Below are 13,071 nucleotides of genomic sequence, written 5' to 3'. Positions count from 1 at the left end.
AGTGGTTTCCTGCACCAACACAAGTGCGAAAAGTGGTTTTTCAACACTAACACAAGTGCGAAAAGTGGTTTTTCCACACTAATACAAGTGCAAAAAGTGTTTTTTCTGCACTAATACAAGTTCAAAAGTGGTTTCCTGCACCAAAACAAGTGCGAAAAGTGGTTTTTCAACACTAACACAAGTGCGAAAAGTGGTTTTTCAACACTAACACAAGTGCGAAAAGTGGTTTTTCCACACTAATACAAGTGCAAAAGTGGTTTCCTGCACCAACACAAGTGCGAAAAGTGGTTTTTCAACACTAACACAAGTGCGAAAAGTGGTTTTTCAACACTATCACAAGTGCAAAAAATGTTTTTTCTACACTAATACAAGTTCAAAAGTGGTTTCCTGCACCAACACAAGTGCGAAAAGTGGTTTTTCAACACTAACACAAGTGCGAAAAGTGGTTTTTCAACACTAACACAAGTGCGAAAAGTGGTTTTTCCACACTAATACAAGTGCAAAAGTGGTTTCCTGCACCAACACAAGTGCGAAAAGTGGTTTTTCAACACTAACACAAGTGCGAAAAGTGGTTTTTCAACACTATCACAAGTGCAAAAAGTGTTTTTTCCACACTAATACAAGTGCAAAAGTGGTTTCCTGCACCAACACAAGTGCGAAAAGTGGTTTTTCAACACTAACACAAGTGCGAAAAGTGGTTTTTCAACACTAACACAAGTGCGAAAAGTGGTTTTTCCACACTAATACAAGTGCAAAAGTGGTTTCCTGCACCAACACAAGTGCGAAAAGTGGTTTTTCAACACTAACACAAGTGCGAAAAGTGGTTTTTCAACACTATCACAAGTGCAAAAAGTGTTTTTTCCACACTAATACAAGTGCAAAAGTGGTTTCCTGCACCAACACAAGTGCGAAAAGTGGTTTTTCAACACTAACACAAGTGCGAAAAGTGGTTTTTCAACACTATCACAAGTGCAAAAAGTGTTTTTTCCAAACTAATACAAGTGCAAAAGTGGTTTCCTGCACCAACACAAGTGTGAAAAGTGGTTTTTCAACACTAACACAAGTGCGAAAAGTGCTTTTTCAACACTAACACAAGTGCAAAAAGTGGTTTTTCAACTCTATCACAAGTGCAAAAAGTGTTTTTTCCACACTAATACAAGTGCAAAAGTGGTTTCCTGCACCAACACAAGTGCGAAAAGTGGTTTTTCAACACTAACACAAGTTCGAAAAGTGGTTTTTCAACACTAACACAAGTGCGAAAAGTGGTTTTTCCACACTAATACAAGTGCAAAAGTGGTTTCCTGCACCAACACAAGTGCGAAAAGTGGTTTTTCAACACTAACACAAGTGCGAAAAGTGGTTTTTCAACACTATCACAAGTGCAAAAAGTGTTTTTTCCACACTAATACAAGTGCAAAAGTGGTTTCCTGCACCAACACAAGTGCGAAAAGTGGTTTTTCAACACTAACAGAAGTGCGAAAAGTGGTTTTTCAACACTAACACAAGTGTGAAAAGTGGTTTTTCAACACTAACACAAGTGCGAAAAGTAGTTTTTCAACACTAAAACAAGTGCAAAAAGTGGTTTTTCCACACTAATACAAGTGCAAAAGTGGTTTCCTGCACCAACACAAGTGGGAAAAGTGGTTTTTCAACACTAATGCAAGTGCGAAAAGTGGTTTTCCAACACTATCACAAGTGCAAAAAGTGGTTTTTCCACACTAATACAAGTGCAAAAAGTGTTTTTTCCACACTAATACAAGTGCAAAAGTGGTTTCCTGCACCAACACAAGTGCGAAAAGTGGTTTTTCAACACTAACACAAGTGTGAAAAGTGGTTTTTCAACACTATCACAAGTGCAAAAAGTGTTTTTTCCACACTAATACAAGTGCAAAAGTGGTTTCCTGCACCAACACAAGTGCGAAAAGTGGTTTTTCAACACTAACACAAGTGCAAAAAGTGGTTTTTCAACACTAACACAAGTGCGAAAATCACTTTCCGCACTTACCACTTACCACTTACCTTACCACTTACCAAGTGCGAAAACCACTTACCACTTTCCGCACTCATACTGGCATTGAAAACCATCTTATCGCACTTGTGTTAGTGTTGCAAAACCACTCTCACACTTGTGTTAGTGTTGCAAAACCACTTCCGCACTTGTGTTAGCGTTGCAAAACCACTTTTTGCATTTGTGTTAGTGTTGCAGAACTACTTTCCGCACTTGTGCTAGCTTTGAATGCCACTTTTTGCACTTGTGTTAGTGTTGCAAAACCACTTTCCACACTTGTGCTGGCGTGGAAAACCACTTTCCACACTTGTGTTAGTGTTGCAGAACCACTTTCCACACTTATACTGGCATTGAAAACCACTTTTTGCACTTGTGTTCATGTTGCAAAACCACTTTCCACACTTGTGCTGGCATTAAAAACCACTTTTCACACATGTGCTAGTATTGCAAAACCACTTTCCGCACTTTGCAGACTTGACATGATGTAGTCTGCACGAAGCCAGCAGTGAAGTACCGATGGGCCTCCAGTGACTTATAACTTATAAGCCTTCATCGCTTGATGTGCGTACACGCCTGGATTGGAGAGAACATTAAAGTAACATTTGGGCAAGTCTTTCAGGAAAAGAGTACGAAGTCTAGCCTTTGGTAGGACAGCTATATCCCCTCAACCGCCCCCTGCCCCAAGTACCGGTTTGACAATCTTCTCAATATTACTAGACCTAATCATACTCGCACACAGATCTGCACAGACTCAGTCTGGAATACATTACATGTCACAGGAACAAACTGCACACATAACACGACAGAAAGTTACACAAAATTAACAAATTAATTTCATTTTTAGATCATGATTTTCTTTTGCCAAGTACGAGCTCAACTACTTAAACTCTTTACAAAGAATGTAAAGGTCTTTGTTGCAATAAATTGAAATATTATTAGCATATAACACATTCCATACCTGGTGTGCTCGTGAGGTCCATGTACACATCCGCGAACTGAACATCCGGCCAGGCCGTCGGGTCGTTGATCCACGCACTTGCCGGTAACCGGTACGGACAAATTGCAAGGCCAATTGCCGATAATTTTTTTTTTTTTTTTTTTTTTTTTTTTTGTATACAAGATCGAGGCTCGTGAAAGAGCGAACATTAATCACACAGAAAGACAAACAGACACACAAAACAAATAACATCGGGAGCGGTAGACAAGATGGGGAGAGAGGGGGAAGGACACAAACACAACATTTGAGAGCAGGGACCGAGAGACATGGAAACATCGAGAGAACTGTGGGAGGGAGAGGGCTTTGGGGGGGAGGCATGGGAAGGGGGGGGTGGGTGGGAGAGGTATAAAACATATGGACACTGCCAAGACTTCCAGGAAAGAAGTTGGAATTTCAAACAAGGTGGATCTGGGGTGAATTAGTGGGGGTAGAAAAGATCAAGGTTTTGGATGGGGGAAGATAAGAGATGGTGGTGAACAGCTGTTTTGAAGACCTGGAGGGAGGAGTGTGATTGAAGTGAGTGTGGGAGTTTGTTCCAGAGGCGGGAGAAAAGAGGAATGAAAGAGTGAAGGTGAGCAGAGAGCCGAGATTTCGGCAGTTTAACCATCAGAGGGTGGCTAGCAGATCTTGTGCGACCTGTAGGAATATTTGGGGGACAGAGCACAGAGAGAGCTGGGGGAGCAAGGCCGGAGAGGAGTCGGTAGAAGACAGAAAGACCACCTACCTGCCTGCGGTGAGTGAGTGAAAGGCCCTCAGAGATAGCTTCATCGCGGGAGATTCCAATGATTCTGAAAGCTTTGGATTCAACAGCGTGAAGCCGAGCCAGGTGTGAGGCAGGAGCACCAGCCCATAGGGGAGAACAGTATTCCATTGAGCTGCGGATGAAAGCCTTGTATGTGGTGAGGAGCTCAGGTGTGCCTAGGAAGGACTTCGCACGACGGAGGATGCCCAGTCGGCGACTGGCTTTGGAGGCCAGCTTGGAAATGTGGTTTTCCCAAGAAAGATCATGGCAGATGGTGAGACCCAAAAGCTTGAGCGACAGAACTTCTTGGAGAGGATTGTTGAGAAAGTAGATGGGAGGGTTGTCCAGTCGATCTTTTCGGAGAGACATAGTAAGAGTGTGAGATTTGTCAGGATTGAAAGACATGTTCCACATGTTTGACCAGTCTGTGATTTTGTCCAGGTCTTCAGAGAGTGAGGAGGCTGCAGACTGCCGATCTGAGGGAAGAGGAATGGAGCGGCAGAGAGTGGAGTCATCAGCAAAGAGATACAGAGGATTTTCCAGAGAGTCGGAGAGATCATTGATAAAGACCAGAAAAAGCACAGGGCCCAGCACACTGCCTTGGGGAACTCCAGCCTGAACGGGAAGGGGAGATGAGAGAAATCCATTCAGGGCCACACGTTGACTACGACCAGAGAGGAAGTCCGCAAGCCATGCATGGAGATTTCCATGGATACCATAGGAGGAGAGTTTGGTGAGCAGAGCTGGGTGCCAGACCGTATCGAAGGCATGTGATATGTCAAGGGAGACAGCTCTGATTTCCTGTTTGGCATTGAGGACCTCCATCCATTGTTGAGACAGCAGAAGCAGCATGTCCAGAGTAGAGTGACCTGGTCTGAAACCAAATTGATGATCAGAGATCAAGCCATTGGAGAAGAGGAAAGATTTCATATCCGAAGCAATGATGGATTCCATGACTTTGCTGATAATTGGGAGCAGGCTGATTGGTCTGTAGTTGCAAGGATCTGTTTTTGCACCTTTTTTGTGTAAAGCGGTAATGTTTGCTGATTTCCAGGATGCTGGCAGATGACCTTGAGCAAAGGATAGGGTGAAAAGAACAGAGAGAGGGTGAGATAGAGCGGCAGAGCAGGATTTTAGGACCCGTGGGCTGATGCCATCTGGTCCAGTTGCAGAATCAGAGTCGAGGTTTGACAGAAACTCCTCCACCTTGTCAGGAGAGAAGGTCACAGAGTCCAGGAGCAGTTTGGTTCGACTGGGAAAGGTGGGAACAGAGAGAGATGGGTTTGGGACTAAGGATTTTGAGGCAAACACAGAGTTGAGGCATTCGGCTTTGTCACGTGTGATGTCAACTGTGTGGCCATTTGAGGTAAGGGAGGGGATGGAGGGGGAACAAACACCAGAAACGGATTTGACCAGACGCCACCAGGATTTGGAGGAAGGAGACAGGTTTGAGAGTTCATTCTTGAGTGAGGAGAGATAGTGCTTCCTGGCACTCCTGAGGGTAGACACACACTTGTTCCGAGCTTGGTGGAAGGAACTGAGATTTCCTTCAGTTGGATTAGCCTTCCAAGAGGCAAAGGCAGGTTGTTTCAGGGCAACTGCCTCACCACAAGATTCAGTGTACCATGGACGGGAGGAAGGGTAAGACAACTGAAGGCGAGATGGGATAAATCTGTGCATGAGAGAGATCAGTTTGCTTTGGAAGAATTCCCAGGAAGAATTGATGTCAGAGGCAGTGGAGATGGGAGACCAATCCAGACGATTGATGGCTGCTTGAAGACCGTCCCAGTCGGCCTGAGTGAAATGCCAGACTCGTCGACGCTGAGGAGGCTCTCTGAGAATGGCCAGAGAGATGTCCACTTTGACAAGCACATGATCAGAAGAACCGATTGGAGCAGAAGAAGAGCAGCAGACATTAGCAGGGAAGTTAGTCATAACCAAGTCTAGAAGAGAAGATACTCCATTGGCTGAGATCCGGGTCGGGAAATTGACAGATTGTGTCAATCCCAGTGAGTCACAGAAGTCCTTTGCTGAGGTGCCATGACTGGTGAGAGAGGAACCCACACCCAACCAGGTGGCATGATGACAATTGAAGTCACCACATATGAGGAAGAGAGAGTTGGGATGAGTGGATAGAAGTTGGTCCATGTTGTCAGACAGTGAAATGTAGATGGAGTCATCACTGTTTGGGGGACGGTACAGAACACATATGAACAAAAGGTGGGAGCGGAGAGGAGGCCGTAGCCAGAGGTACTCCTGGGGGTGAGGAGGAGAGAGGGCAGTGCAAGGAGAGTGAGGAAGAGAGTTTTTGATAAAGATAGCCACCCCACCACCAGGCCGAGGCTCAGGTCTATCATACCGGAGGAGGGAGTAACCAGGAAGAGATATTAAGGAATCAGAGACATCTTGAAGGAGGAAAGTCTCTGTTAAGCAGATCAAGTCTGGATTGTCAGAAGCAACCTGTATGGAGAGATCAGTCAGGTTTGAGCGAAGGCCCCGGATGTTTGAGGTCCATACCGTTAATGAAGAGAGAGGGGGAGCATCGGGTACAGGACAGGGGAGGGGAGGAGTAGGGTAAGATGAAGGATAAGAGGGGGAGGTAGGGAGAGCAGTTGTTAGTGTGTCAGCGATTGCAGAAGAGTTCCAAGAAAGGGAAGGATGAGGAGGATGAAAGGTTTGAAGGTGAAGGGATGAGGCACAGAGAGGGGTTGTTTGAGGGGGGGCAGAGGAAAGAAGAAGGTTGGGGGGGGGTGGAGGTATGAGATAGAAGGGAGACGAAGTGGGGAGGAGGCAGCTTTGAGGAGGAGGGGGGAGGAGGGAGAATTGGAGAGGAATGGTATGGGGGGAGATTTGAATGGGAGGGGTTGGGGGGGAGTTTTGAAGGGGAGGAGTGAGGGGGGAGTTTAGGAGGGGAAGGGCAAGGGGGGAGTTCAGGAGTGGAAGGGCAAGGGGGGAGTTCAGGAGTGGAGGGGTAGGGGGGGAGTTTAAGAGTGGTGGGGCAAGGGGGGAGTTTAGGAGTGTAGGTGCAAGGGGAGGGATTTGGATGGGAGGGGCAAGAGGGGAGTTTAGAAAGTGGATGATTAATGAAAGACGAACATTGAAAACAAATTGGGTTTGTTGTGATTTTCAAGTTAGCAATCCGGTTCAGAATGATGGAGGAGGGATGGAATGAATGTGAATTTAGACCATGTAGTGAGGGAGACGTATAAGATATTGAATTTCTTTTTTTTGAGGTGGAATGAGTTGGAGAGGAAATTGAGAAAAGCCTTTTAAATAGGAAGAAAAACAGCGTGTTGTAAAATACCACCGAGTAAAACACTGAAGGGGAAAGGTTATACATATTTAAATAATATTTAAACAGAACCGTGAACAATCTTATGTGCACAAAAATACCAACGGGGGGAGAGCCGAGAGGGACCACCACGAGTCACGTGAAGGGCAAACGGTGGATGGCAAGGAGTTAATGGGGGCGGGGCGAACAGCACACCTGGACAGAAAATACAGGATGAGTCAACAGTACACGTGGAGAAAGGAAAATAAATGTTTTTGGTTTTTTGTTTGTTTGTTTGGTTTTTGGGGGTGGGGGGGGGGGAGGTGGGGATTTAGAACGTTAGACAGAGTATTATGTTCGGGGTAGAAGGGAAAAAAAACTAAGAGCCAAGCAAAACACGATTAAGATAACAAACACCGACGGGGGTACAACTACAAGGCCGCACACGAGGAGCAGAACACGATTAAATAATTACAAGTTACAGGAAATTCAAACCAAAAGTAACTATAATCAAAACAATAACGCATGGACGATAAAGTAACGAGTTGAAATTTGACAATCTATCTGGGGACAATCTGGGGACATTTGGGGACATTCTGGGGACATTATCTGGGGACATTTGGTCTTGTATCTCTCTTTAGCTTCGCTTGGAAGATTGTCAAAATAGTTAAGACATGTTGATATAAGTGGCCAGTAGTATGTGACGAAATTCGTAAGTTAAACCGTTGCAACAACACAAAATCTAGCACTTTCCTGCGCAAGTCTGCAAGCACAAAGCACACACACTGCAAGCGCGTGGCGTGATTGTTTTCATCGCTCTCGGTGACGTGACGCCGTTACTAAGCGGAAGTGACGTCACTCCACCCCCACCCATACGGTTCTTATTATAGGCGTCCGCGGAACGACGTAAATTCCGGTTAGTGCGCCCTTCGCGACAAGTCACGTGATTGGATACGTTGAAAACAAACCAGAAAAAGTGCACGTGTTACAGCTTACTTCCAGTGCAGTACAGTAGTCTCGCCATCACCTATTGATCAACGAGGATCAAGTGGAGTGAAATGAGGTAAATAAGCATCGCTTCACCTCTATGTATCCAGTAAAATCCAGTGAGAAAGATCTATTCTGCTTTTCTCAGCACCTTTTTGAAAAAAAAAAATATTTTTAAAAATAATATTGTTGCGCGGTTCCTGTACACCATGACGATATTGTACGCGGCAGTAAATGCAACGGTTCAAATATCTTACGTTTATTTTCTCTAAATTGGTCAATAAGTACAAATTGCACTCTCTCGTTGTTTACTCTTTAGTTATTTTGACAGAACTGTGTAAATATACCTTTGCAGTCGTGAGGAATATTTCAAATGCAAGCGAGACATTGTCTACGGTTTTGATGTGTTGGGACTTGGGCTGATCTATTTCGCTGTGAATCGAACGAATATTAAAAAGACCGTGTTTGTAATTTTAATCGTGAAAGTGCTGGATCCAAGCCTGAAGATCCGTCACGATGTCTGGTACGTAGTCTTGGTCTGCACGACCATCCTGAGGTGAAGGGTCTCGAGTCTCGCACATGTTCTAACTTCCAGTCACGTTTTATTTCCCTCCAATATCGCTCCATTTTCGATCTCGCCCACACCCCAGGCCCAGTCCCCATTTCATTAATTTCGCTATTCGGTCCTTTCACAGTTGAGGTTTACTATATCGTATATGGGGTTATAAAAGGGTCTACGATGATTCGAGGTGGTGCTGCACCTGGAAGGTTCGTCATGAGCTCTGAATGAATTTGCTTTGCTCTGAAGGTTCGTCATGAGCTCTGAATGAATTTGCTTTGCTCTGAAGGTTCGTCATGAGCTCTGAATGAATTTGCTTTGCTCTGAAGGTTCGTCATGAGCTCTGAATGAATTTGTATTGGGACAAGTGGAAGGTGAAAGGGGAGGATTCACTGAGTTCGTGAGTGAACCCCGAAATTGGATGTGGTCGGTAATTATCTCCTGAGTTAATGACAACAACAACAACAACAACAGGCATTTTAAGCCTTAAGGCCATTTTCCCTGCTCGAGCGGGGTTAGCCTTGCGGTGCCCGTGACAATCTTCTCCATTTTGCCATATTTTCTGTGCGCCGGCGTAGTATTCCTCAACACATGACCAAACCATCTCAACCTGTTCCTCTTCACAGCATCAATCACAGGCTCCATTCCCATCATCTTTCGCAATTCATCATTTGTCTTCCTCTCTCTCAACGATACTCCGCACATCCACCGAACCATTCACATTTCCACCCTTTCCAGCCTTCGTTGCTGCTCTACATTCATTACCCATGTCTCGCTCCCATAAATCATAACACTTCTCACACATGCAGCATACACCTTTCCCTTCAGCTTCAGCGCCACTCCCCTCATCATCAGCACGCCACTCGGTTCCCGAAACTTCTTCCATGCACATCTCACTCTTGTTTTGTATCTTCATCTTAATCGAGTCGTTTATTTTTATCATCTCTGTCTTCCACTCATCGTCCATACAAATTGCGATCTTTGAATTTGGCTCCCATCTATATATTTTCATGCCCACTGAGGTCCCTTTTTTGTTTTTTAATGAGGCTGTCTCACTCAGCATGTTCTTTTTGCATTTTTTTGTTGCAGGAATGGGAAGGAGTTTTGCGAGAAACAACCCTGGGTAAGTTGATTGTGCACTGTTTTAATGGTATTCCTGCAATTTGTCAAAAATATTTGCTCAAATTGTTCAAACAGGCGTGTTGCGGTTATCAGATCGACCTAAAAGAGCAATTCACCAGCTATTTCCATTTGCCTGATCTGTAGGCAAATGTAGGCCTAATTCACTTGGTGATGTCATGCATTTGCTTTGAAATTGAGAGTTTCTGAAAACTCGATTGTTTTTTTTTTTAACTTGCGAAAATCTAAGATTTTTCAAGTATATTGGTCGGTTGCGTTTGTGGTTCTGTCTGTCTGTCACCGGCATACAGGTCACAATTCTAAACCGATTGTCACGAGACGTCACCAAGTTGTCTAGGTCGTCCCAATAGAGAAGCCTAATTGATTTTGAGGTCAAAGGTCATCTGGAGGTCAAATTTCTAAAATCGCCATTTTAAATCCGATGGAATTGAAAATTGAATAACATTTGTATATTGTCAATAAATTGGGAAATGAACTATTTTTGAGGTCAAAAGGTCAACGGTCAACTCAAGGTCAAACTTCCAAAATCATCAATTTTCATCTGAAAACCCATCAATTTTCATCCGATTGACTTGAAAATAGAACAGCATTTGTGCATTGCATCACTGAATTGGGAAACCAACTAGTTATGAGGTCAAAAGGTCAAAGGTCAACTCAAGGTCAAACTTCTAAAATCATCATTTTTCATCTGAAAAATCGTCACTTTTCTTCCAATTGACCCGAGCTTTGATCGAGATTGTCAATTTTAACCTCAAATCCTTCACGGATTTTGAAACTCACAAAATCTAATGTCCACATGGCAGTCGGTGAAACATCAATTTGCATTATTGATAAGTAGGACAATGTTGGCCAGTGGTATACAAGTCCACTCTCTGCTGCTCCATTCCTCATCCCTCAGATCGGCAGTCTGCAGCCTCCTCACTCTCTGCAGACCTGGACAAAATCACAGACTGGGCAAACAAGTGGAACATGTCTTTCAATCCTGACAAATCTCACACTCTTACTATGTCTCTCCAAAAAGACCGACTGGAAAACCCTCCCATCTACTTTCTCAACAATCCTCTCCAAGAAGTTGTGTCGCTCAAGCTTTTGGGTCTCACTATCTGCCATGATCTTTCTTGGGAAAATCACATTTCCAAGCTGGCCTCCAAACCCAGTCGCCGACTGGGCATCCTCCGTCGTGCGAAGTCCTTCCTTGGCACACCTGAGCTCCCCGCCACATACAAGGCTTTCATCCACAGCTCAATGGAATACTGTTCCCCCCTTCTGGGCCGGTGCTCCTCCCTCACACCTAACTCGTCTTCACGCTGTTGAAACCAAAGCTTTCAGAATCATTGGAATCTCCTGCGATGAAGCTAACTCCGAGGGCCTTTCACTAACTCACCGCAGGCAGGTTGGTGGTCTTTCTGTCTTCTACCGACTCCTCTCCGGCCTTGCTCCCCCAGCTCTCTCTGTGCTCTGTCCCCCAAATATTCCTACAGGTCGCACAAGAGCTGCCAGCAACCCTCTTATGGTTAAACTGCCAAAATCTAGGCTTTCTGCTCACCTTCACTCTTTTATTCCCCTTTTTCCCGCCTCTGGAACAAACTCCCCCCTCCCTTCAATCCCACTCCTCCCTCCAGGTCTTTAAAACAGCTGTTCACCACCATCTCTTATCATTTTTATCATCCTTATCTTATCATCCCCCATCTTATCATCTTATCATCCCCCATCCAAAACCTTGATCTTTTCTACCCCCGCTAGTTCACCCCAGATACACTTTTTCGAAATTCCAACTTCTTTCCTGGAAGTCCTTGCAGTGTCCATATGTTTTATACCTCTCCCACCTCCCCCCAAGCCCTCTCCCTCCCACAGTTCTCTCGATGTCCCTGCTCTCAAATGTTGTGTTTGTGTTCTTCGCCCTCTCTCCCTATCTTGTCTACCGCTCCCCTTATTTTGTGTTTTATGTGTTGGTTTGTGTCGGTTTGACCTTTTGTGTGATTAATGTTAGCTCTTTCACGAGCCTCGATCTTGTATACCAAAAAAAAAAAAAAAAAATAGTCCATGATGGACATCAATTTGATATTGTGACTGTGACATACCAAGAAAAGGAAGGGAGAGTTGACCTGGTTCATTGCCTTGTGGCACATTTTTGGAATCATCAGAGCATGGAGAATCCGAAAATCAATGTTGGCATTTGCACAGACACCTGCATGGCCGCCATTTTGGATTTTCAAAATGGCCACCATAAAATACATATTTTGCGCTATCTCGGCTTCTAGTCAACCTAGAAACTTAATTAAATATGCTAATCCTATGTTTTCTGGGTCAAGGAATCCAATAAAGGCCTCAAAATAGTGCTCAGGATTATAGAAAAGCAACAAACAAAGGTCATTGAAAACCATTGTCTTTATATTTGTGATATAACTGTATTACATAATACATGATATTGCAAGTCCTTTGAAGTTATAGATATGGGTTTATAAAGCAAGAAAGCAGCCTTGTTAGTATCAGATTGAACTATAAGTCCTATACACAGGATCTACTATTGTCTATACCGTTCAGGAATATCCTTTTACAGATCTTTATCACTGTCCTGAGTGTCATTTTCTCAAAGGTGTCTATGCAAATGCCAACATAAATTTTTGGATTCCTCATGCTCTGAATATTCCAAAAATGTATAGTTTTGCTAATCTCCAAAATTTTTGAACGAAACAACACGGTGAACCTGACTAATATGTATATGTATATAAATATGTGTATATACATAAACATATTAGTCAGGTTCACTATGTTTTTTCGTTCAAAAATTTTGAATATGTGTATAAAAACATTGCCTCAAACAGGGAACCATGATTGTCATGGGGCCCGCAAGGCTAACCCCCGCTCTAGCGGGGAAAATGGCCTTAAAATGATCATTCATATAAATATGTGTATATAAATACCACTCGGACCCTGACATTCGCGGTTTCAACACTTGCGGACCCCTCATATTTATGGTTGATAGATTGTGACCTGCTTCTACATTGCTGCCCCGTGTCCCACAAATTTGCCGTTCTTCGCAACACAAAAAATATATATATTCCATGAGCAGCGAGCATGACCGACTTCTACATTCCCAGCCCTGTGCTTCACGTTTTCATGGCTTTTAACGACCACATAATTTTTTTGCCATGCTGTAAGCGAGCTTCGTGGGACACACTGCCATTCACACAGTAAACACATTGCTTTGTGGGATATCCCTCCATTCACATATTTGATATTTAGTGGGGGGGCCAATGTTTTCCCGTTGAATTCAAATGTTAATTTGTGGACACTGGTTGGGTTGTCTTTAGGGATGATAGAAGTTGTAGAAAAAATATGTCTCCATTTTTTTCAAGTTCTTTAT

The 13,071-nt window shown here is 43.9% G+C and overlaps 1 protein-coding gene across 1 annotated transcript in view; it reads left to right on the top strand.

The window, feature by feature from the left end:
• Positions 1-8,219: 8,219 nt before the first annotated feature.
• The window catches only part of LOC137439143 (uncharacterized), a 31,512-nt gene continuing 26,660 nt past the window's right edge, over positions 8,220-13,071 (top strand). Inside the window, exons 1-2 of the mRNA XM_068134865.2 lie at positions 8,220-8,528; positions 9,654-9,687. Of these exons, the coding sequence (XP_067990966.2) occupies positions 8,522-8,528; positions 9,654-9,687 (41 nt within the window). The 5' untranslated portion in view covers positions 8,220-8,521. The remainder of the gene's footprint in view (positions 8,529-9,653; positions 9,688-13,071) is intronic.

The sequence above is a fragment of the Myxine glutinosa genome, chromosome 13 (genome assembly GCF_964187855.1).
Source record: "Myxine glutinosa chromosome 13, kmMyxGlut1.1, whole genome shotgun sequence".
Classification (NCBI taxonomy): domain Eukaryota; kingdom Metazoa; phylum Chordata; class Myxini; order Myxiniformes; family Myxinidae; genus Myxine; species Myxine glutinosa.
The sequence above is the reverse complement of the archived record's forward strand: the minus strand, read 5'-3'. Positions and strand labels throughout refer to the sequence as shown.